This window comes from Rhea pennata, chromosome Z (genome assembly GCF_028389875.1).
Source record: "Rhea pennata isolate bPtePen1 chromosome Z, bPtePen1.pri, whole genome shotgun sequence".
Classification (NCBI taxonomy): Eukaryota; Metazoa; Chordata; class Aves; order Rheiformes; family Rheidae; genus Rhea; species Rhea pennata.
This window is the reverse complement of record NC_084702.1, coordinates 35300354-35321894: the sequence shown is the minus strand read 5'-3', so window position 1 is coordinate 35321894 and position 21541 is coordinate 35300354. Positions and strand designations below refer to the sequence as shown.

General features: G+C 34.5%; 1 protein-coding gene and 1 long non-coding RNA gene across 2 annotated transcripts in view; one reads left to right on the top strand and one right to left on the bottom strand.

The window, feature by feature from the left end:
- Window positions 1-21541, top strand: part of LOC134153359 (long-chain fatty acid transport protein 6-like) — a 36428-nt gene that overhangs the window by 4887 nt on the left and 10000 nt on the right. Inside the window, exons 2-5 of the mRNA XM_062599490.1 lie at window positions 2504-2710; window positions 4879-5037; window positions 6050-6174; window positions 16346-16540. Of these exons, the coding sequence (XP_062455474.1) occupies window positions 2504-2710; window positions 4879-5037; window positions 6050-6174; window positions 16346-16540 (686 nt within the window). The remainder of the gene's footprint in view (window positions 1-2503; window positions 2711-4878; window positions 5038-6049; window positions 6175-16345; window positions 16541-21541) is intronic.
- On the bottom strand, window positions 6247-21299 carry LOC134153360 (uncharacterized). Its single transcript, XR_009961151.1, has 4 exons — window positions 21218-21299; window positions 19981-20188; window positions 12947-13028; window positions 6247-6327 (listed from the first exon to the last, which is right to left on the bottom strand). It is a non-coding gene; the product is annotated as an uncharacterized LOC134153360 (long non-coding RNA).

Sequence of the window (21541 nt, the reverse complement as noted above, 5' to 3'; positions counted from 1 at the left end):
TGTTGTGTAGCCATCAACAAAAACTTCTTCAGTAGAGAAATCAACAGTTAGTAGGTAATACAACTTCGTTTTCATAACTTTCAGAAACATACTCAACAGATCAATTTAAGATACTGAAAGTAGGACTGAATCTATGGAAAATAAGGAGATTCAGTAATGGCCCCTTTGGTATCTGCAGTCTGCATGTCACCAAACAATGGCGATAGTCTGCTGGTTTTTGCCATGCCTTTTTCAAGAGACTAGTTTGCAGGTAAACAATAAGCAAACTTTCAAATAGAATTACATTTTACTTACAGTAAACATGATAATCTTATATAGTGACATTTATTGGTCAGTTTTTCTCAGTATTTGTACATCACACTGAATATCTGGTAAAGATGCAACACACAGGATGGCCAGCTGGGTCTTAGTCGGAGGATAACTCGCTGTTGGAGAAACTAAGAAATTGTTCTTGTTAGGAAATCATCTTTGATATTCCTTTCTGCTATAATTCATGGATTTGCTAGTGCACCAATAAACAGTGAAAGTTTTAGCATATTTGAGAGCAGAAATGCAGCTCCAGCCACTTCAAACGCATTTTTCTGTTGCTAGGTTCTCACCCAACTTGTACCAAACAATTAGGGTGTTTGGAAGACGTGCTTAAGAAGACAGAAATCAATATCTGAAGCTGAATAGTATAGTGTGATGTGTTACACTAGATTTGTTAATAGCTATTTTTCATTAGAAATAGTACTGTTGTATTTTCATATTTACGATGATGAAAATATGCCCTAATTTTGTATTATGGCAATAAAGCAGAACACCAGTGAAACCTGCATTTTCAGTGCATCGTGTTTCTTGCAGTAAACACTTGTGTCCTGAGGATTATTTTTAATTCTCAGTATTTTGTCTGTTATTACTATGTTTAGTGGAAGTGTACTCTAATATTTCACACAGGAGGCTGTCTTTTATATTTCTCCAGTTCTTTGGGCGATTTCTTCCTGAAATCATTTTGCTGAGCAAAGAAGTTAGGACCGAAAAACGTAAATGTCACACTCCATCAGATATATTTGCTAAATCTTGTATAGAACACTGCAAAAATTCATAGAATATACAGAACTTGTTCTCTGTGGGCTTCAGGCTTGGAGAATGTTTGTTTTGTCAGAGACTATAGACACTCTCTCTATTAGAATAATGGAAATTAATATGTTATTAAAACATATACAGTAGTCTGTCACTAGAAAAGCATTTTCTGGAAGATTAAAAATCTTTGCTTATTTTGTTGCAAAATATATGCAAGGGTTTTTTATTAGTATCTGTATCTGGAGAAAAGCGTTCGAGGTGGAAGTTCAAATGCTGGCTCTGGCAATGCCTCATTATGAGGTTCTGGGCAAGTCATTTCAACTTTGTTTTTCCGTTTATAAAAACTGAGATAACTTAAATTTATACCCACAGGGCTATTTACAAGATTAATTACATAGGCTGTGATCCAGCAAAGCACTTAAGTATAAATGTATCTTTAAGTATATGAATGGTTCTATTGACAACAATATAAGTATTCCTGTTCTTGAGAATTTTGCTGGATTAGTACTTTAATGTCTGTATAGTGTTCTGAGAATGTGACAGATTGTAAAATTGCTAAAAAATATAAATAACCAAATGCATTACTTAGGCATTGGCCTCTATTTCTATATTTTCTTACTATTTAATCTGGCACTTTCTCATTTTTTCTTTCCTGCTTACTTGTGCTACTGCTTTTATTTTATAAAATTGAATTTGTATTTACCTTCAGGAAAAGCTAATAGAAGGAATCGCTTTCAGTGAATGTACGTGTGATTCTAAGAAAATAAAATTTTCTGAGACACCTAAAATCAGATTTGCTGAGGTATCTAAAACACTTGAAGAACTACATAAGTACCTATATGTTTTTTCAGAAGCATCTGAATAAGCAGATGCTTGTACCGTATTTTCATTCTGTGAAATTCGGGTACCTACATATAGATATGATAGGGTGGACTTTTTTTTTTTTTTTTTTAATGAGTCACTTCTGTGCTTTTGGAAAAAATCCTGCTTGATGATAGATTGCTGCTGAGGGCATCCAAGGAAACCTGTGTTATAATTACTAGCTATGTATATATTTGCCCTGCATCATTAACCGATGCATTAACTGATTTCTTGATCATTTATTTGAAGTTGAAGCCTAATTATGCTGTATTCTGGTCGTGGAAATGATCAAACGTTATCCAAAATAAGGTGGAAACCAGAAGATAGTAATCGAGGCTCACCATTTTCTCTTGATGGCTTGTTGATGTTTAGATCACGTGTGGTCAGCAGTATTTGTGCCAAATTACATGCTGTTTTCAATGAATTCCCATTTCAGTTGATCATCATTTATTGTATTCATTTATGCCATTATTTCACTTTCTATTATAAAGATTAAAACTGTAATGGAAAAAATACTAAATTTGAATTTAGTTTTGTGAAGATGTTAGATAAATAACATTATTTTATGTTGAATTTCAAGATTTGCTTGGGACTCTAGAAGAAATTCTTCCTTATCTCCAAGAAGATGTTAGTGTTTGGATAATGACCAAAGATTCCACTTTGCCAAGTGTGCATACCCTTTTAGACAAAATAGAGGCTGCATCTGAAGACCCTGTTCCAGCTGATCGACGCTCGGCAAACAACCTCAAGTCATCTGTTCTCTACATATTTACTTCAGGGACAACAGGTACAGGTCTCAATATTTCCCTAAAGCTTTCTCGAGAAACCTTTTTTTTTTTTTTTTTTTTTTTTTTAAGCTGTTCAAATCTTTGTATAATTTCATATCCAGAAGCATTATGGTTGGAAATAAGTGTGCTTCTTATCAGTGATTAGATATTGTTTTATAAGCTTATCTTCCTTTTTTTCTTGCCAAATTGTGCAAATACTCTGACAGAAGTTTTATCCCCTCTTATTACTTAACAACTAAGGTAGTTATAAAATGTTTTGCTTATTCTGGGAATTTACGACTGTAGTAATATTATTTCATGATCACAAAATACTATATTAGTTATAATGTATCTAGAATATTACAGCTAGTATTATATCTAGAACATTAGAAAGCCATTTTATAATAAGCAAATATATATTTAGCTGTTTTTCATTAAATCATCTTGTATGCAGGTCACTGTAGAGACAGAAAATAGGATTAAGTTATTAGCCTTTTAGTTTAGAAACAGATGGCTGAATTTATTACTAGTGCCTCCAGCATTTAAGAAGCTAAGACTTTTTAAAAACTGATCACTGACATGAAAAGCAGCATGATGTTGTTAAGATAAGCAGATTGGCATTCTCATTCAGTTGAACACTGCAGTTTTAGCCATAAGAAGATTTAAAATCAAGATGAATTTTATGGCTTGATTTCCCCACACAAATAGTTAGGTGTTTGTTTTGGATTCTGGGAAATAATGTGAGAAATAAAAATGTAGGTCTAGAATAAAGAAAAAAATTAAAAAGTATAAATATCATTCAGAGATCAGGTATGTTTGAAATACTACTAATACGTACCTGGTTGAGTTTGCTGGTAAAAGTAAAGAGTTCTAGCTTAACAATATTATAGAATCTTCCAGGGAAGCTGCAGACTTGTTCTTGTAACTCCATTCGGAATCTCTGTGTAAGGTCTCTGTGAATTTTTGTCATATAGAATTTAAAATATTTCTGAATAGTTGTATGTATAACATTAGTTTACATTGCATTTCTGATGTGTACCATGTACTTAGAAAAATAAGGGTTGTTTAGTCTGAAGAGTATGGAGTATGTGGTTTTAATCTAAAGTAATTCAGCATTTTCACGCTTTCTGATAATGCAAGAACATAGTGTTGCTCGTAAAATTAATGACTGGTAACCTTCGTTAAAATAAAATAGTATCTTGCTAAGTCTGTAGTTAGCTGTTTGTAAAGGCAGAAGAAAAAAAACTCAAGGCCTTCTTGACAACACCTCTTGTTTTAAGTGGTTCATTGACAGCGTAGGCTTACTTCCTCTTCTCATCAGTATGATGGGTTATGGAATTCATCAATTCTGTCTTCATTCAGTCTACCTTTTTTTTTTTTTTTTTTTTTTTTTGGTAAAAGTTCCTTGTGTTCCTTATCAGAAACAAGCCTGGATTTTGTGCATGTGTGCATATGTGTCTAGAACAGGTATGAAGCAAGAACACTGCCCCTAATCCAAATAATGAGTACCAGAGAGTAGCCTGAGGAGAGCTTTTAGCCCTAGCATGTGGGTATTCGTGTCACTGAACAGAAATTCTGTGCTGACCTGTAGGATCTCACTGAGAAGAGCCTGATTAGACTGAACTCTTAGCATCTTTTGCTGAAAATGCTTAATTTTGCATAGCCTTCACAGTGTTCTAACTCAAATAGTTAGACTTGAGAGGAACACACTTTTAAATAAACAACCATTAATTGATGTACCTGGTATAGATCCCATACATTTCCTAGGTATATTTTGCTTACTCACTGTGGTTCTTGCCTAGAATGCCACTTCATGCTGAAGAACTCCCTGTGTACCTTAAATGCTTTTTGCTCTAAACTGATTCTATGTAATTTGTCAGTGCTGTAGCCATGGAGTTTCCTCATGTTTCCTCCTACCTGAATTGACTTGACATCTGATTAAATGACTAATAAATGGCTACAAACTGGCTTATTTATCTTCATGTATATGGAGCAAACACGTACAGTATGATATTAAGCACCCAGTTGTCTGTTTAGCTAAATAGATGGCTGAAAATTTGGCTATGAAAGGAAGTATTGATTCTGTTGTAATTGTATAGACCTCCCAGAGGGAGGAGAAAAAAAAAAAAAGGAATTTTGACTTCTTTTTAACATATGCTTTGTATGTACTTCTGTGTTCTCCTTATAGGTCTTCCAAAGGCTGCAGTCATCAGTCACATGCAGGTTCTAAAAGGAGCTGCTGGGCTGTGGGCTTTTGGTGCTACTGCAGGAGACATCATTTATATTACTCTGCCACTTTATCACAGTGCAGCATCTCTCCTTGGAATTGGGGGATGCATTGAATTAGGTAAGGCTCGTTTAATTTAATTGTATTGTTAATAGAGAATTGATCATTTAAAAATGGATTAAAACACAGTTAGGTTCACTGCCTTTAAGGGAAATAATGCTTTGCCTAAACTGAATGGAAATTCTTTTCTGAGTAGTTCTATAGTTCCATATTTTTGGGGTAGAGGGATGTGTTGTAACAGAAAAGAATCTCTTTAACCAACTCTTTTGTGGATATTGAAAAAGGATTACTTACAGTTATTTCTGTCAAGATTTTTTGGTTTTACATTCGGGAGAAAATGTAGGCAGATATATAGTATTTGATAGTGTGTAGCACATTAGTGTGTGTACAGACTGAGTATTGTACATTGGAATAGAGTTAACGTGCTTAGGTAAACTCAAAGACTGAAAAATATATATATATATAGCAAATATATTCAGTTTTGTGATATATCATTACACAAAAGAATAACTTTTGATTTTCATTTTAGTTGTATTCTGTTTTGACATGGACTATAAAATAAGTATTTTACTGAGACAATGTAGGTGTCCTCAATGACTCTCTTAGGAAAGATTTATTTGGAATTTAATGACAAATATTTCCTATTTTCTGAAGCATCAAGCCAGAGCAAGAGAGAAGATCAGATGCATAGGATTATGTCTGAATTTGCTGAAAAATGAGGTTTCAGTGATCACCAAACTATTTACTAATTCAGCCTGAATTTGCTGAATATTTGCTGAACCTTTTTGGATAACCTCACAACACTAACAAAGGAAAGCTGTCTTTTTCCTTTTACCCCTGTCTGTCAGTTGGTTTACTAACTCAGGGAGGAGATTGGGTTCATGTTCCTTCTTTGTCTATCAGGGTTTGAACATGCATCTTCTAATAAGACAGCTTACCTACCAAATTACATGACTACATGAGGGTAGTCTTGGTTCCTCTCGTGTTCTGTTTTGTAGAAATAATGAATGAATCTAGCTAAGCTGCCATGTGGAGAAAATACTTCATTTCCTTTTCTACTGTTTCCATAAAGGTGCAACTTGTGTACTAAGAAAGAAGTTTTCAGCTAGTCAGTTCTGGAATGACTGCAGAAAGTACAATGTGACTGTCATTCAGTACATTGGAGAACTTTGCCGTTACCTTTGCAGCCAGCCAGCGGTAAGCAGAATAAAAATGATGGCTATCCAGCTCTAAGTTCTTTGTACATTTATTCTTCTTGCTGTATTTGTGGTAAAAAGGGAAATAAAACTACTGAGCTTGTCCCTCAGCTCTTCTTATGTGAGGTTCCTCAAGTAGTTGGTTGTCTGGAGACTGTAAAAAAAACAAGTGGTTGTAATTAGGAATAACACATTAGAGGAAAAAATTTACAGTGAGACTGAAAACTGAATCAGTATCATTTGCTAGAAAAGAAATACAGCTTCAAGTTTTGCAAAGTGAGTTCAGAACACCCGGATTACTGAAAAATGCCTTTTCGGAGTTTTAAAGACTTTGCTTCTTGCTACATAAATGAATGAGAAGTCTCAAGTTTTACAGGTCATGTTTTAACACTATTTTGGCTTGTGAGACATGTTTCAATTTAGACCATATTTTAAAATTTCAAAGAGGTTTGATCCAGGTCAGCAGCCCAGAAGAAAAAAAGTTAATTGTTCCAGTTAGAAAGCTGTTCCAGACAATAAGGCTAATTTTGTTAAAAAGCCATTCCTGCCTGAATCTCTTAGCCCTAACTTCAAAGTACTTTTTTCGCTATGGCAGTCCTCAGTGTTGTCTATCGACAGTGTATCAAGTACTAAATATGTCGAACTTGTTGTAAATGCCATTAATAACTGACTCAGGTTAATTGAATTAACTCACAGTCTGGCTATTTTATTATATGCTCATGTATCTACTCACTAGCGATAGAGGGAGCCCAAGATGTTTAGGCTGAGTTAAGTGCCTAAAATTTGATGGAATTAATTCAAGTCTTAGTATAAAATAATATAGCTAGAATGGATCAAGACCAAAACCTTTTGAATAGCAAACACAACTTAATTTCTGTCCTCAAGTGCTTGGTTTAACTGTGTCAACATGAATTTGAAATAAATATTCTCAGTTCAGTGGAAACTAAAATTCATCTTGTTAATTCTAGTGACTGCTATTCATCTGTTTTATCCATCCTTTGCAGATTGTACTGTTGTGTTTCAATAATAAGCCCTAAATATAAAATCATGAATCATCTTACTTGGTAAAGCATTTTAATGCTTTTATCACAACAGTAAATTATTATCACAAACAGCTTTTATTTTTAACGCTGGATAAAACTAACTGCTTGCAAGTACCTGTATTACATTAAGCAAAAAGAACTGTATCTGCTTTTAATTTAAGACATTGTTTAGGAAAACACAAAGAGGTTTGTAAAAATGTACAGAAGTTAGATGCATTGCACCTAATCTGTTTGCACATTCTCCCTTTACCTCTGTAAATTATAATAATTATATTTTGGATTTCAAATATGTAAGCAGGGGATTATTTCCTTTTCGGTGAATTTTATTCAAATGACTCCTGTTTCAGGAAGTGATGGCAATAATTCAAATTAATGAAACTGAAAATTCTTTTTTAATTCAAGTCTTATTTTATGATTTTCCAGAATGATAACCTCCTTCTTCAGCACCATTTAATCAATTACAAAAGAATGCAAATCAGCCTGGTTTTCCAGTGGAATAAAAATTTGTATTTAACATCTTTAGTTTACAAATTGAAATCTAATGGGAAAACCTAGTGTTCAGAAAACACTATCTTTTTTTTTTTCTTCTGAAAATATTCAGAAGTATATTTAGATAGTGTAGAGGTAGACTCAGAGTTCTTACACCACTGTCTATGCTTGCCTCCCAGCAAAGAGAATATTTCTGGATTAAAGAGCATGAAGAGACTTCATGTCTGATGTCCCAGTAACCACCACTGACTGTGATGTGAATTCTGAATAGTGTATTCTCTCTGTCTGTCTGTCTGTCTCTCTCTGTCTCTCTCTCTTTTTTTTTTTAACTTTATGTAAATATAAAGTTATAGTATATGGGAAGAATCAAGCTCAAAACAATGAGGAAAATCAAAACATATGGAGAGGCCAGCTTTTGCATATGGTAATTTTTCTTCACTGTAGGCTAATGTGATTTCCCCAAAGCCTTTCCCCTTCTATCCAACACCTCCCAGCTTTTGCTGTTTGCAGCCTCAGGTATTAATTGTTTGCCTTTTCTGTCCTATAAATGTACAGTTAGACATGGAATTTTGTTTTATAGTATGTTATCCAATTCAGTGTCTTAAAACAAGGTTAATATACCTCATTTTCTAACATAAAGTCTTTCTTTCATTTCTAGATCTGTCCCAAATCATAATAAAGTTAAAGGAGTTTTGACCTTTGTGAATCATGTTATTTGTGCTATCATTAAATAATCCTCCTATTTGTTAATACAAGCTTGCCTGTGAGACTGGCTCTTTGCCTATGAGGCTACTTTTCTACTTTTTTACTGGTCAGCTAAAGGGAAACCTGATGTTTTTTCTGGGAGAAAAAAAATCAATTTTAAAGCTTATTAGATTAAACTTAGAAAAATAGTAATTATTTGTCATATTAGAACTGGAAGAGAAACATGTTCACACAAATAAATAAAAAAGATTCTAAATATATTATACAATCCACTATTATTTTCCAAGAAAGTGAAATAATCTGTCAACTTATCTCTTTTTAAGTTTCATTAACTTTTGCAAGCTGACAGTATATGTATTCTTTCTAAAGATCTGGCTAATATGAGTTTTAAAACTCTATAACGATACTATGTGGGCTGAAGGGGCAGTGTTCTCAAGATTGGTGTTCTATAAAGCCCTTTTAAAGAGCACATATTAATTGCCTAAAGTGCTTCATTTATTTCTTCAACACTAGTACTAAATTTGATATAAATTGTGTATTTGTAAAGAGTTCGTTTTGGACTTGTAAGCAGAAAAAGCTGTTATAAATGAAGTGCTTTTTCCTTTCCTGCTTATAGATACACTGTAATACTAAAAGCCATTTAGCTCTTTTCCACAATATCTTTCTGACCTGTCACCTACCAGTTCACTGGTATGTCTGTCTTATTCCTTGTGCAAAGAAAACAATATGCAAGATCTATCAGGAAGTTCTGTGGCTGAGGTATTGACACAAGAGAGGCCCACACTGGCCCTCCATTATGTGAAATTATTGTCACGATGCTTCTCATTTTATACATATCAGACAGAACTCTTGTCAGGTCTCTGTGGTAGCATATAGATGCTCTTCTTGGCTTTCCTTATTAGTTCTGTTTTGTTTCATCTTTCAGCCTCCCACTCACATCTGCAACAGCTCTTGAAGACTCTTTTGCAGTGGAATTTCTCTGCAATCTGCTCTGCATCCAGTTTGCTTTAGTAACAAACGTGTGGTCTGGAAAGACCGCTCATTAGAAAAGGAAGCCTTGTCAGCAGCTCTCCCCATTCTGTGCTTTATTTTTCCTCAAGTGCAAGTACAAAGGCCTTGAAGTGTGTAATGTGTGTAGCTTTTGCTGGGCTACTAAATAAGGGAGTAGTCCTCATGACTACCTCCCTCCAAAATTTTTTTGCTCTCTTTTCAGCTTAATGAGTATGAAATACATCAGTAGCTAGAAAGCTGTCTAATATATTAGCATGGCTACTCCTATGAAAGAGGATATTCAGAAAATTAATTACTTGGTCTTGTGGGTTGCCATTGCTCAAAGTCTTTATTGAAAGTGCTGTAAGAAATTTCAGAAGAAAGTATGACATAGAATAGCTCTGTTTCCTCTTTAAACATAGGCCTTGGAAATACTTTTATTTCTGGATATATTTTCCTTGGAGCATTTCTGCATGTTTAACACTGAAGTGTATACATAATCATCCTAACGGACTTGCAGCTTTGTTTCAAATTTGAAGTGATGAGTTATTAAAATAATAAAATGATTCTGGAAGCTTTTGGAAAGATATGAATGGTAATGCAGTATCCCTTTTGTGCTTTTCTGTAAAGGAGATGTGGATCCTGAAATAATTTACAGATACAGGTTAGAAATTGATTCTCTAGATCATTGTGTTCTGTCTACTACTCTCATATCTTGCTATATGTTGTGACATCAATTGTATATTTTATGATCCCTTGTATGAATTTGGTAAAGTCTGTATTAAAACTAGAGTTTACTTCTACTTATATTGAAAGTCTATTTCACAAGCCATTAAATGATTGCTTAGAAATGTTCTTTCAATATCTATCCTGTTTTATTTTCGTTTGGTATTGAGCAGGTGTTATGCTTTGGCATCAGTAACTTTATTTCGTTAAGCTGAAACAAGCCAATCTCTACTACATCTAGTTTGGCTGAGGTTCCTTTGGATGGGATTAAGCTCTCTGAAGTGTCTTTAGAAAAGATGCTTAAGGATTTATTTTTTTAAAACTCTTTTGCTTAGAACAATAGATTTGATTTAGAACAATAGATTTAGAAGGGGAAAAGAAGGAAATTGGTGCTGTTAGGATCAGCAAGCAAGATGAACACTTATTTACCTGCTGTTGACTCAAGTGCTGTGGGAAGAGAGGAAGAATGGGGCAAATATTTGTTAGATAGCTCTATCTTCCATATGGAAACTTATTTATTTAAGGAAGAGAATTTGATAGAGTGAGGAAAGAAAGGAAAAATGAGTCAACAGGCACCACTCTACAATGCTGGATTTACTTGGTATTCCATAATATTCCCTGTTAGAGGTATGCTTTTGTTCAATTTATATTCGATGCTAGATATTGTTCTTTCTCTTATCGTTGACAGGTGGAAATTTGACAGGGCCTTAGCAAATTTTCAGCATAAACATTTTGCTAAATACCCTGAAGCAGTAATGTATCACAGCTACGTAAGAAAAGTGCCTCAAAAGAAAATACACGTTATTTTAGTACAAGGTAATAACTCTTAATGGAGTTTGAAAACACAGATAGACTTTTAGATTAAGAATGTATTCAGCACACCTGATGAGAAGCTAAGAAACAGACCTAAAGATTGGAAGCATACATTTCCCCCCAAAACTATATCAGTTGAGCTAATAAAAGATACTATGTATTACAAAAAAAGCTTTGCCTATGTGATAGCCTTAAACTGCCGTATCTACAACAGGATTATTGACAAAAAAAGGGATTTAGAAACAGTCTATAATCCTGTCCATTCTGCCTTTTGCCTTCTGATATTTTAAGTCCAATGGCCTTACTTCCCTTGGTCACTGTCCACAGGATGATTATGTGTCTCTTCTGGTTTTTCTTACCAATAACCTTTATCTTTCTAAAAAGGTCTGCTGTAATGCTCCTAGTTGCCTTGTCCTTAGGGAGCACTGGTTTTGCAAATCCAAACCAGCACTGAAGGCTAGTTAGTAAATTAGCTAGTAATTTTGGCACGGTGGCTTAAGAGTTTTTTGAGTCTTTATGGGTGGTCTTTGACCAATTCTTAATGTTCGAGTTTATTTTTCTAGATATTTGTCTTTTGAGATTGAACTGCTGCAATCAGGCAGAAAATGTCCCAGTACTGAGGCCAAGAAATAGCATTCATACTTTTACAAGGTGAAGTTCCATATTGTTCTCAGGATATGTAGGAATGCAAGGAATATTCTGTGCCTGTTTTAATTCTCTGAATTGACCTTTGGAAAGTTTTGTGTATTATATTTTTACTTGTAGGCTCTTGAGACAGTCACCAAATGTACAAGGATATCCTTTGTATTTCTAGGTGGAACAGGGACAGAAGTGATTTTTTATGTTGGTAGATAATCTCTAAGGTAATAGAAGTAAAGTAAAAAAAAAAAGTAAAAATAAAGAAAACATTTTCTATCAGAAAAGCTAAATGAAGAATACACTATTAGAACCTAATCCTGTTAGATTATCTGAAGAATCATTAATGAAAGAGTGCTGAGCAATGCTACATAGTAAACAACCCAGTTCTGCACTGGAAGGAAGCATCCTGCTCCTCTTTAAAATAAACCTAGAATTCATGTTCCTTTCTTATGTTGCCTGTCTTTTTAATACCCTTCATATTTCCCTTTCATTTTTAAATCTTTGTATGTATTTCTCTCAAAAAAGAACTACTTGCAGTTCATAGTGGGGTATTACTGTAAAGTGAATGTAAGCATGTATCCTGAAGAATTTATGTCTGTCAGTATAATGGCAGTAGGATAGCTCTCATCTCATGCTCACTGTACTAATTACCTGATGCACCCTTTTTTTTTTTTCTTTTTTCTTTTTACCTTTAGCAGGGCTTATGAGTCAATAGGGAATTGGTGAATGTAATGTTACATATACTTGTAAATTCTTGAATGTGTATTTACGTAGTCTGTACTTATTTTATATTTAATGGATGTTTGCATTTCTCAGGCCCTGAGATTGCTCTTAGTTCATCAAGGTCATAAAAAAGGAAACATTTCAAATCTCCTTTGCTTAAAGTTGCCTTTGCTTCTCTCCCACTCAGCATTGCCTGCTGCAGAAATGGACGACGAATCTGTTTTCTTGGATTCTTTTAAAGCAACTGCTGAATACATTTTTATAAAGCTGCAGTCATGAATCTTTCCCACACCCAGTTAATTTACTGTTGATGGCACTTTAAAAAGCATTTCATTTATAAATGACTTAATCATGTATATTTTACTCAGTTTATAAAGGACATTTAAGAAGGAAAGACTGGCAGATGAAAAATCCCAGCTATGTGGTATTTAGTGTAATAAGGCAGATCTTGACTTGTCAATTAATTACTATACAAATGAAACAACCACCAAAAATGGAGAAATAATGTGTCAAAATTGATTTATGATGTATGCAGACATTTGGTATGTGGTTCAAAGAGCTTGGCTGAATGCACTGTAGAAAAGTCCAGCTACAAGATAAGAACAATGCTGGTTTATTAATGCTTTCAAAAGGTATTGTTTTTACCTTTGCTCTTAAAAATAACTGAATATAGATTGAATTCCGATTTTGCATCAGTGTCACTCCATGAGGAAAGAAAATCACAGTGCTGGAAAATAAATAGTTAGAAAGTTATTAAAACTATAGAAAGTACATTAAAGTCAGAAAATATTCTAACTGTTATTCTAAAATCAGTTTATAAATACTGCCTTTCTGATCACCCAGAAATGCAAAGCATGAATAAGTTATTCCAAGACATAACTTATTTGAACTGATCTGTGATAGTTGTCCAAAGCAAGGCACAGCACTAAGTCTCTGTAAGTAGTGTGCTTTGAGGGAATTTAGCTCTCAGTGAAGGAAGTGTTAACCAGGTACTACACGACAGCAGACTAAGAATGTGCACGCAGACAGTTACTGCAGACCAGCTGATGCACCGTAACTGGCTGATCTGCTAGAACTTGTTCAGGTGTCAGGAATGGTACTGGGATTACTGAGTTTACCTCCCAGCAAGGGTGGGTACTACGTGGCTTCTTGCAGCCTCTCCTAATCCTACAGTTCTGTGCACCATAACAATTGGAAGCTAACTTTTGGTTATATCTGAATACGGCAAAAATTGAAGCATGACTGTTCGGTGCCGTAATCCATTTAAAGCATACGTGCCTGTGTATTTAGTTTATTTAGATTTTCATACATACCATACAACACCCTAATTGTGCACCTCTCTACCATATTTCTAGAATTTGTTGGCTTTATCATCCTTCACTTCTCTTATTTATTACATTTTTATTCAGAGACTAAGCTTTCTGCAAGAGTGACCATGGATACCTATATGTGTGCACTAAATTTGGACTCTGGCATTAATCTGGACAGTAATACAGGCAATGAATATTAAAAGATTAAATCATGAAAAATATGTTGTTGAAAGGATTATACACATTTTATTGAAAGTGGTTCACTTCCCATAGCAAGTTAGTTATGCATAAAGCTGACAGGAATTAATGTCATATATTAGTTTTATATAAACTTAGGTAAAAATATGTAAGAAAAAAAGAGCTGTATGAATTTAGTTACATGTAAAACTAAGGTGAATCATTAAATGTTTAAAGTTTCCCTCATTTATAATCATTCTTTTTATACTTTCTAAACATTTAACAATAAGGAGATTATATTGTGTAGGTTTTCCATTTTTATAGTTGAAAGACTGCTAAAATGTGTGACAATTTTAAGGCTTTTTCTCTGGAAAGCTCTGCAGTACTCCTCAGTGACTCTTGCATCAACAGATGGGTAATCTGCGATAAAGATGACTAAATCACGAGTATTACAGTTGCAGCATTGCAGTCCAATAGGAAATTTAGCTCAGTGGTGAATGATGTGTGAATAAGTGAATTACTGTCCTCTGTTTTAAGAAAACTTGCTTTCTGCAGTCAGGTTTTGATGACTTCATACACCTTCTTTGTACTTCTGCAAAAGGACTGAGCCTTAGGAGAGTATCTCCTGAAGTGCAGTAGCCATGCCTTGTATTTGCGATAGGTATTATTGTTGCAACCAGGAATACTGGCCAGAGTGTCAGAGATAGTTTGCCTCTTTTCCTCTAGAGAAACCTTTAGCATTACTTTATGCTTTACTAATATAAACCAGTTGGAATAAAATCAGGAACTGAAGTAGTTGACCCTATAAACAATGCTATATTTGTCTTTTTGGGGGGAAAAGAAAAGCAGAATGTAGATCATTGTTTTCTAGTTCTCTTCTAGTGTCTCTTCAGCAGACTTTTAACAATACTCCAATACAATGTGCTACTTGTTCCTCTTTCATTATTATTAGACTGGAACCTACTGGAACCTTTAACAATACATTTTTTTTTTAACAATACAGGTATTGTTATAAATATAGAAGCAAACTCTCCTGTTTATTAACTTGATCTCTAAAGAGTTTGAGTGTTCCTAGCCTGATGAATGACCCACTCAAGTAGTGTGTATACATACACATATATTTGTCTCTGTTCATTGGGGAAAAAAAAGTTTCTGTGAAAGGATCTCTTGTGCTGTTTTTTATACGTTAGAGTAGGCTGTGCATTTGAATAATTCAGTGACCTCAGCAAGGGGTAACTGCAGTTCGCTTACTGACATATTAATTTCAATTTAGTAATGAAACTGAAAGGAAGATATCACACATCACAGCTTACGACAGTGGACAGTTTTCTGGGAAAAGTCAAAAACTTTCTTGACAAAATTCAAAGTAGGACCGAAACATTTTCTCTTAAACATGTATATATATTGTACATTGACAGTTGAATGATCTGTGAATGTCTAAAGTAATAAGCATTATTTCAGACATACAAAAGTCTTCACTGTTGCATTGTGATACTTCATTAGAAGTTGAAAAATCAAACTACTCAAAAAATTACCCCTCTAGGCCATTTTAGAAGTTACTGGCCACATCCATCTGCAGTTTCCTTGCCCTTTGTAATGCAGCTTATGTTAATGATGATTTGGCAGGATATTAATGAACTATGTGATTACCTGTTTAGAAATGACTGTTGAAGCTAAAGTAAGATAGGAGGGGAGAAAGAAAAGGAGAAGAATTGGGTTGATGCGAAAGAGTAATTTAACAGAATGTAAGTGGCAGAGGGAAGCTTGCTAGTGATGCAGTTTGGGGATAATACAGCAGGATCATTCTATGCAAGTTCCTAATCTGCTAAGAGCTATCTGTGTATAGTGAAATATGTGATTTCATTGCTGTATCATTCGAGAAAGGCTTTGAAACTCAATAAAGGATTTTTTCTTCCTCCTGTGAGTTACTGATTTTGAAGAGGGAAAAAGAGAACTTGCTTTCATGATTTAGAGTGGGAACCTGAAATGTCACTCTGTGCACCTTTTGTGACAGAAGTGACAATTTACCATCTTCATGAAAACCTCCCTAAATTTACCCAAGATATAAGCCTCTGAGGAGCAGTACTTTCTGTGTACTCAGTAGGCACTTCCTTGTTTGTAACCAATCTAAAGATACAAGAAAGTAACTATTAATCTCTGCTGACTTTAATCTCTCAACAGAAACAATACCTGCCTTCCTCTGTTCTTTCATTTTTTTTTTTTTAATTGTGCCAGGTGGAAAAAAAGTGACAGGAAAAACCTTTTAAAATATGGAAGCACTTATATAAATTAATGTAGTCATTATTCAGGCAGTATTTTCCCTGTGGAGTAAAATATTGGCATACACATAATAGGTTTTTGATTGCAAAGTTTGCTACATTGTAGTTGTAGCCTAGCTATGCCAGCTTTTTTAACTTCTGAACTGTTGTTGTTTTTCTTTTATTTTTTTATACTCAATTTATTTAAGCAAGTACATTTCCTCCATAATGCTTTCAACAGTCAAATACAGGTATCAGAATATTTATGTTTCTTTCTTTCTTTCTTTCTTTTTTAACAGAAGGAGGGAGAAAAAAATCACAAAGTCCGCCTAGCAGTTGGAAATGGAGTAAGAAATGATGTATGGAGAGAATTTTTAGACCGTTTTGGTGCTGTTAAGATCTGTGAGTTTTATGGTGCTACAGAAGGAAACATTTGTTTCATGAACCACACAGGAAAAATTGGATCCGTGGGGCGTACCAATTTCTTTTATAAGGTGACTATTTAATTCTATTTTACTTTGGAGGGAGTGCTGAAGGTAAATGTTTTTCTCAGTTTGACTATAGGTTATGGGGCTGCAGTCATAAGTCCATGGCAAATTTTCTAATTTACCTATTGCAAATTTAATTGACTCCGTAAAAATCTTGGAAGCGGCCAAAGTATTGCAGGTAGTGCTTGTTGCCAAAACAAGTCATATGTTCAGCAGGAACACTGAGATCTTTCTTAGAATTCAAGAGAGTCAAAGAAGTCTTCTGAGAGTTTTGAGCTGACTCGGAGTATCAGTCCAAATAGTTACCATATTAAAAGATAATAGAGGAAGTTAGATTTGTTTTGATACCTAAGAATTTATGATCGGTGAAATACACATACGAGTCCCATGTCCTGATTTAGTGTTCCACAGATTGTTTACAGCTGTTTTCAAAGGTTATATTTGTATTACATACTATTATGTAAACATAAATAAGAATTAATAGTAATAAAATAAGAGCAGAAACCTTTAAGAGATATCTTATACCTATCTATGTACAGTTAAGTACTGGTAACTCCAGTCTGTTTTGTTATTCCTAAATTTCAAAGATAAGTTAGATATAATCACTATTATTTATGTAAGATACACAGTATTTTCCAGTTGTATTAATTTTAAAAATTCCATGCCCCTTTATCTAACAAGTCTGCTATATTTAGTTCGCTCTAGTTTATTAAAAATAAAATATATGTGTATTTCCGCTATTTATTCATAGCCTCTATTTTGTATTTCATTAGCTTTGACAATGCAGGTTACATGTTTTAAGGAAAAGCAGTAACTGTTATTTATATCACTCATGCAGTCTTCTCCTCCCTCCCTCAAAATAAATGAGGAAGAATTGTGTGAGGGTCAGCTTACAACTTTTGTCTCCACATGTGCTTTTATTCCAGCTAGAAATTCACAGCAAGATTTTTCACTTTGGGTCCTATTAATACCATCCCTTAAATGAGGGTCAGTAAGTAACATATGTTCCAAGCTATAGTTAATGAAGTAAAAGAAGTCTTATTAAGACTTTCAAGCAAGGTGACTGCTTATTTAACTTGTTGCTTATGCCCATTTTTGCTCCTCTTAAAATAAACAGGGCTATATCTGCAGCCTATAATTTGCAAAAGGAATTGAGATACCTATTGATGAACACAAGTCCTATTGATATAAGTGGCATTTGTGCTCTTCTGAGGCAAACTGGTAGTAATATGTTCCGGCAAAACTGTTTTCACAGAAAGATGTTAAAATATTATTTGGAAAGACATCTGTTCAGGATAAGGTCCGATGAAGTGCAAATAAGTTTTTAGACAGCATAGCTTCAGGGTCCACAACTGCAATACTACATAGACTACTTTATAATTCAGAGCCCAGAGGAATTCCCAAATCTTCCCTTCAGGGATAGGAACCTGGGAGCCTCAAGACTCAGCAGGGAGGAACCTGGAAACACTCAGAAAGAGACCACAAGAGATAACTTGTGTTTTGGAAATCCTTCAGAGCTCTGCATACTAAGCAGATTTACTCTGCTTATTTTCTTAGTTGTATGTGATGTATATTCTGTAATAGGCCCAGTGGGTGTCTTGTTCTGATGCCTGTGAGGACCTCCAGAAAGGTGCAGATCCACTACACATAACCAGGTATCTAGAATTTAGGGAGTAGTGGCAGAATCAGGAACCTTAGAGCTTGTGGTCACATTTGTTTCAGGGTTTTCTAAGCCATATACTCTTAATTATTATTTTTTTTTCCTTAGAAATCTTATAAAATTTTACTTTTGTTCCAAACCTAAGAAAGCCTGTTTTCAGAATTTCACAACTTTTGACAGATTTTTGTCATAAGTAATTAATCTTCTGGAAATGCCATGTATAGGTTACAGCAGATAAAGGTTAGAAGTTATCTATTCATTGATTTATTTTTCTATATTTTAAACAACTTAATGTGTGAAGTGTGATATTTTGCATATTGGCATTTCATATATCAAAAAATGCTGTTTGTATTTCCAAAAGGCAGATTAATATTTTTCCTTGCACATGAAATGTGCTACCTGTTCTTCTTTCATTATTATTAGACTGGAACCTACTTAGATTTGAGTTAGTCACTGCAAATGAGGAGAAAAAAAATAGCTCCTGTAAACTGCAATTAAAAAATAAATGCAGTTGTTACTGTATACTTGACCCCACTAGACATTTATGCTATAATTTATATATTATTCCAAGTTGGAACTATTTTAGTCTGTGGAAACATCAATATAGTCTGCTAAGATAATTATGGATTGTCCCCCTGCTTACTCAGTACAAATATGGAAAGACCATAAGATATTTTATGAACCGGAAAAAGCCATTCATTGCATTTGGCTTGGCTTTGAAATCAGTTTATATTCTTTTTCAATACTCTTTTCTCCAGAAATAAATCTACCGTAAGAATTCAGCAGTTATTTCTGTACTTTCTGTTTGAAAGAAACTAAACCGCATATTTGTAAGCAGGCTAAATATTTAGCTATTATCATTCTCCACAGGGGCCTGTGGTATATACTGGCTCCCAACCCCGAGACCAGTGTATATAAATGGCATTCTGTGTCTGTAGAGTCTGAGAGGAGAGTAAATGTTGTCACTGGAAACCAGATCCAGTGTGGAGACAAACTGCCTCCTTCTCATTACATGGGCATAGTGTGTCTAGCCACGTTGCTGGGCGGATTGTATGACCTGTTTCATATGGGAATAGATCTGTCTCAAATATCTTCCAAATGGAGGAGTTTTCAAGTACTTCTCCAAAGCTCCATCAGGGCTTTTTTCATATGTTTTGAGGCAGAACATTTAGGGCTGCCTGACCTGTCTCACTTTGAAAGAATCCTTGTTAGTGAAACAACATGGCATATTAATATTTGTTTATATCACAGTAGTTACACAAGTCCTAATAAAAATCCTCCAAGGAAAGAATCTCTTAACTGCTGGGGCTCTGATGCTATCGCCTATGCGGCCTCGCTGGAATGACAGTTCCTTCAGTCTGCTCCTTGCCACTTTCCAGTTTGCAGGAGCAGCCAGCTCCCCCATATGTTGAAACAGAGTAGTGTCCACATGAACGTGGGTTTGGCTAGATTTAGTGCAGTTTCAGAAAAGAAAAGCCTAGAAGCAGTTGAGAGAGAGTAAAGGAATGTTAAAAGTATCGTATGATATACTTTTTGCTATGTTCACATTGATACAGAGATACATATTTGAACAAATAGTAAAGTTTGGGTACCTTCCTTTGTGTGTGTCTTTGATTACTCTGCAGTTGACTGCTGTGACACAAACCGGCCCTGTATTATAATGCTTTCGATAACTTAGTTTGGACTGAGTTCAGGCCTTTCTTTTTTTTTAAAAAAATACATTTTACAGGTTTCAATCATCGGATAATATATTTGGAAATATAGTCATTGTGTTTGTTTTACTCACTCTGAATGACATCGACTGAAGATCTAGCAGTATGTAAAGGAGAACAGCTTTCTTTCTGTTTCTCTGACCCTTGAATGATCTGAAGTTGGCAAGGGAGACTGTCTACAGCTGGAAACCAGAGAATGGCACAGGAGAAGGGCCAGGCACCCAATTCCTAAGTGTTTCTGTCAGTGTAGTTGTTTGAGGGAGCGGAGAAAGTTACTGAAATCTGAGAAGAGAAAAAAGAACTGCTGTAACTATTTTTGAAACCTTATCCCCTTGATATGTGGATCGATGTGAAGAGACATCCTTAGATGTACTCTCTGGGGATTTCCTAACACCTGTTTCTTGAACTAGGAAGAGAAAGAAAGAAAACCGAGAAAGGGGAAAAAAGAGTTGTGTGATCATGTATGTGACATAGCAAAGGAGACAGAGGAAACATACTCTCTTTCTGTTGGCGCACTTACTCAATCACAATAAAGTAAATGCGGTATAAAGCTCCATACATATAGATATTGAGACTATCTAGAAAAACAGGAGGTAGGTTCAAAGATAAGATTTCTAGTGGGGGGGGGGAGGAGAATAGGAAGGCATTTTGCCCACAGGCAATGGCACAGTTACTAAAGGTGAAATGCAGGTAAAATTATAGCTGCACTGGAAAAGACAAACTGAGCTCCCAGAATGATGAACAGGAGTTTTCTGTCATTAACTACCAGAAAAGGGGGAGAGGGGAATGAACACTGAAGATCAATATCAATGTTCTCTGTAACACATTATTTTTGTAATTAATTTGGAAGACACAATAACAGGTGCAACCCACAAAAGGTAATGACAAAATGAAAATGAGAGAATTTATGGTGATAATGATGATCTCAGTATGATTACTTCTAGTTAGTGGGAACAAATTGGTGACTGTGAAGCATCACCATTATATACGAATAAATCCTTCAATAAGGATATCCATGTAGACTTGATGAACAGAACAGCAGAAAACTCTGAACAGTTTTTTAGCTGTATCTCTTGAAATGTTTTACAAAGAAGATAGTGTATAGATTAACATAATAATATGGTACATTACTGTTTAACATTTATACTTGACATTCATATATACATAGTTAATACGATTAATACACACCTTGTATAATATATATTATACATATATATGTACATATACATATATGTTTTTATATGTGTGTATATATATATACATATAAAAATATGATAGGGAGAAAGCTGTAAGACTTATAGTAGTACTTACGAAATAGGTATGTCCCTGTCTTGCACTTAAAATATATTCTGTGTGACAACGGAGAAAATGTAATGGAAGAGTGGAACTGATGAGATCCAAGGAAGCTTGTAGTAAGGGCTAAAAATAGTCTATGATGAGTCCTCCTGAAAAAAAAAGGCATGTAACAAATCCATGTTCCAAACTTTATTTATAAATAATATTCTTTATTATTTTAAACCTAAATATCCCCAGTATTGCAGGAATCAAAATCTTGCATACTCAGAACTGAATGGATTGGAATCAGCTGTGAGCTGAAAAATGTTTAAGTCCTATCTTACGGAAAATGGAAATATA